A 3,893-nucleotide genomic window follows, 5' to 3' on the forward strand; every position below is an offset into this window, starting at 1 on the left:
TCTGCAGCTCTACTTTCCTTGGAGGGCTTTCCATAAGATTTTGGAGTGTCTGTGGGAATCAGTGCTCAATCAACCAGAAGAACATTTGTGAGGTCAGGTACTGATGTTGGATAAGAGGACCTGGCTTGCAATTAGTGTTTCAATTCATACCAAAGCTGTTAGAATATGGATGTGGTCAGGATGCTGTGCAGGACACCCACCAAGCTCCTCCAACCATGTCTATATGGAGCTGGCTTTGTACACAGGGGCGCAGTCATGCTGGAACAGAAAAGGGCCTTCACCAAACTTTTCCCACAAGGCTGAAAGCGCACAATTGTCTAAAATGTCTTTTTATGCCAACATACTTTTGGCCATACAATGCACCCACTAGATCTTGAAGCTTAGGGGAAGATACCTGATAAAACCTTTTACATAATAAATCTTTAATCACAGCAGCTCTAATGCCTCAGTGATGCCACCTAGGTCCTGTTCACATTGACACATGTAAATAGATGCCTGAAATGCCCCTGAAACATACCTTAAATTCAGAGATGTGAACAAGGCCTTCATATCTACTTCCTCCAGAGTGATTCCCTCTTTAGAGAGATGTGATTACCTAGAATAGTTTATGTTGGTTGCTGTGCCTCCTGGCAAGCAGTCACTAATGGATGTTCTTCACATACTACGTCCTACCAGGGTGGGGCACATTCATCTGACCCTGTACCCTCTAATTTCCCTCAGTGTAACATGAATGCGTATCGGTCAGCTGAACCCTTGTGTCATGTCACGTGACCTCTCCTTCTGGGTGGCTCTTTAGTTTGTGGAATTTGACGCTCTCACGTTTCTCAAAAAGCTTGCCGCAATGCTCGCAGGAGAAGCTGTACTGGATCTCCGAGCCGTGTTTCTTCATGTGCCAGTTAAGAGAGGCACGCTGCCGGCACTGGTACCCGCAAACCTCACACCTGCAGGAAGACATGTTATTAATGTAAGACTGAGGACCATGTATAGGCAGTCCCCAGGTTACGAACAAGATAGGGACTGTAGGTTTCTTCTTAAGTTGAATTTGTACGTAAGTGGAATAGGTAACTTTTTTAAGTGTAACTCCAGCCAAAAATTTTTTTTTTGTTTGTTTTGGATACCATAGGGAAGGGTTAACCCCCTGTAAAGTTTGTTTTGCTGTGTGTGCCCCTGTTCAGAAGATTTCACCTCACTTCCTGTCCCTGTGACAATTGTACTTTGAAGATTTTGGGTTGCTGTGGAAATAAGGATTGGTGATAAAGCTTCACTGGAGAAACTTTTTAACCATGATCACTCTTACAGGAGTGAATTTCCCTTCCTAGGGATAGATTTCCTTTCATTTCATGTTGTTTCAAGGACAGGAAGTGAGATTAAATATTTCTAATGAGGATACAGACAGCAGTAAAAACCTCACAGTGACCCGGAAGAGGTGGGCACCCCTTGTCTGCACGTCTAACAAGAGCCAACTTCCTGTAATGTACGTACAGTGTTATGGACCAGACCCAAAAAGGCGGATACCCCTCGTCAGCATGAGCGTGGTAGCATTACAACTACCCCTGCTGTACAGTAATAGCCTCCGTTTGTAAGTAGGAGTCGTATGTAAGTCGAATGTATGCAACTCGGGGACTGCCTGTACAATATTTTTTGACCCTTGCTAATCACACCACATAAAAATACCAGCATATCGTTATTGGTCCCAACACGGAGCAGTTTATACTCCACTTTTATTCACTCCCTTGTCACTCTGCTCAGCGCTGGTAGCTAAAGGAAAAACTTGGTACTTACAGGTATGGAGGAACATGAGACTAGCTGATGAGACATGTGAAAGCCCCGGGCCAGTCAGAGCTGTCACACAGGGAGCCGATAGCCCTCTGTGTGAGCTACAACTTCAGTGACTTACACAGGGCTCGCCTTTTCTTCCCAGGGACTAAATGGAGCAGCAGGGAAGCAAAAGAGAGGAATTAAAGTAAACCTATTGCTCTGCCCTGAACCTAAACAGTGCAATGCAGATGAAGTGATCTCCAAGATTCCCTTGAGACCTATGCATTGTGCTAATGTGTGTTACTGCATGGCAGCCTGTGCAATGTGTGGCAAAGCCATTTATTTACTATTTTCTATCACGTGGTGAGCCGGCACCCGGGGCTGGGAGTGTGTGGGCACAGGGCCGCTCCTATAATGAGGCAGTTGCCTGTTGCCTCAGATAGCATCTTTTGGGTCACAGGTTGCCTAGAGCTCAGTGGAGCGCTCTGGCCAGTGTCCAGCCAGCTCTAGGCAACCAGTGACAGCACTGTTTGCCATGAACTGAGGGGAACACTCTGGCCAACGTACCCGCTCACCCAACAAAGTTCACCACCACCAACTCCCCACAACGCCCAAACGTGCACCTCCATCAGCTACCCACAACCCACTCCCCCTGCCTCAGGTGGCGAATAGTCTAGGGACACTACTGTGTGGGCAGAATATCTGTAAAGGATATGCCATGTGTTGCAATACATTGGATGTATATCACCTGATTCCCCTTCAGCTCATGCACACTGTTCAGTGGGCCATTGTTATACAGGCTGGTATAAAGTGGTGCCCAGTGACTGACAGGCCTGTGCTAATAGTGTACACAGGATCTCCAATAACAAAACACAAATCCATACAGAAGCACCCCAGCAATCTACTAACAGCATCTTCCTTTTTTGCCACACAACCCCTTTAACCCTTTCATGACCAGCACCAATTACTGCACTGCCACGTGCATGTTGCTGGTACTGGCATAGTGCAAGATCTCGGCTGCTTTAACACCTCGATGACTTACTGTAGAGGGGTCTCCCCTGTGTGGGTTCTTCTGTGCACCTCCAGGTGACTTTTCCTTTTGAATGATTTGCCACACGTCTCACAGATGAACTCGCGGATCCCTAACAACAGACACGCAGATATTACACATACAGAGTGAAGGGACTTCCTAGCCATCTATCAGCTTGGCGTATACCTGTGTGTATGATCATGTGGCGGCGAAGGTGGTTGGACAGGTAGAATTTCTTCCCGCAGCCGGCCTCTGGGCACACCTTGGTCCTGCCTTTCCTGTGCACCAAATTGATGTGATTCTGTAAGCAGAGTTATGGATTCATGTTAGAGCTGAACATAAATACTAAGGGTACATAGCCAAGTGTTCGAAGAGACAGAGTCATCCATTTTATTTTAAACGTCCTCCAATCCACCGATCTCAGGGACTTTATGTTACAAACGTATCACGTGTTATAATATTTCTCTGGAAAAGCATTTCCTGTGCATATGGATACATTGTTACTGCCGGGCTGGACAATGGATCTCTAAAGCTGGGCACACACCTCACAATCTGGTCAAACAGTCTCCATACACCCTTGCTAAGATTAACCAAATCTATAAAGGATGTACATCGTTTTAGGTAGATCTAAGGAAGATTGTAATGTGGGTGGCTAACCTAACACTGCCAACAATACTGCTTAAGTGGATTGGAGGACGTTACGTTTTTAGAGCTGGAATGTAGACATGCTTTGTGCAATGGCAGATACAGATGACAGTAAGAGCTGGTCTTATACTCAGGAAGAGATAAAGGGACTGGGGATGGAAACCAGGGCCGGGTGTCACCCAGAAGCGGGGACCGGGTGACACCCTGCCATGATGTAATTGCGCATGCGTGTGACGTCATAGCGCATGCGCGGCTCTCTAATTGACGCCTGCCGGCGGCCATCTTGGTGATGGGCGCCGGCAGAGAGAAAAGGGGACGTTCACTCGGCGGGATGAGGTATGCTGCCGGGTACCCTCCTCTCTCCTGACACTGTCGGGCTCTCGGTCCATGTCCAAGTGGCGACTTTTTTAGAGGGGTGACACCAAAATTACTCTGTCATTTTGGTGTCACCCGGGTACGG

The 3,893-nt window shown here is 47.2% G+C and overlaps 1 protein-coding gene across 1 annotated transcript in view; it reads right to left on the reverse strand.

The window, feature by feature from the left end:
* Positions 1-632: 632 nt before the first annotated feature.
* ZNF653 (zinc finger protein 653) overlaps positions 633-3,893 on the reverse strand; it is a 12,622-nt gene continuing 9,361 nt past the window's right edge. The window contains exons 8-10 of the mRNA XM_018573636.1: positions 2,975-3,089; positions 2,801-2,900; positions 633-941 (exon numbers count right to left, since the gene is read on the reverse strand). Of these exons, the coding sequence (XP_018429138.1) occupies positions 764-941; positions 2,801-2,900; positions 2,975-3,089 (393 nt within the window). The 3' untranslated portion in view covers positions 633-763. The remainder of the gene's footprint in view (positions 942-2,800; positions 2,901-2,974; positions 3,090-3,893) is intronic.

This window comes from Nanorana parkeri, unplaced genomic scaffold, assembly GCF_000935625.1.
Source record: "Nanorana parkeri isolate BGI_ZX_2015 unplaced genomic scaffold, ASM93562v1 scaffold2467, whole genome shotgun sequence".
In the NCBI taxonomy this organism is placed as follows: domain Eukaryota; kingdom Metazoa; phylum Chordata; class Amphibia; order Anura; family Dicroglossidae; genus Nanorana; species Nanorana parkeri.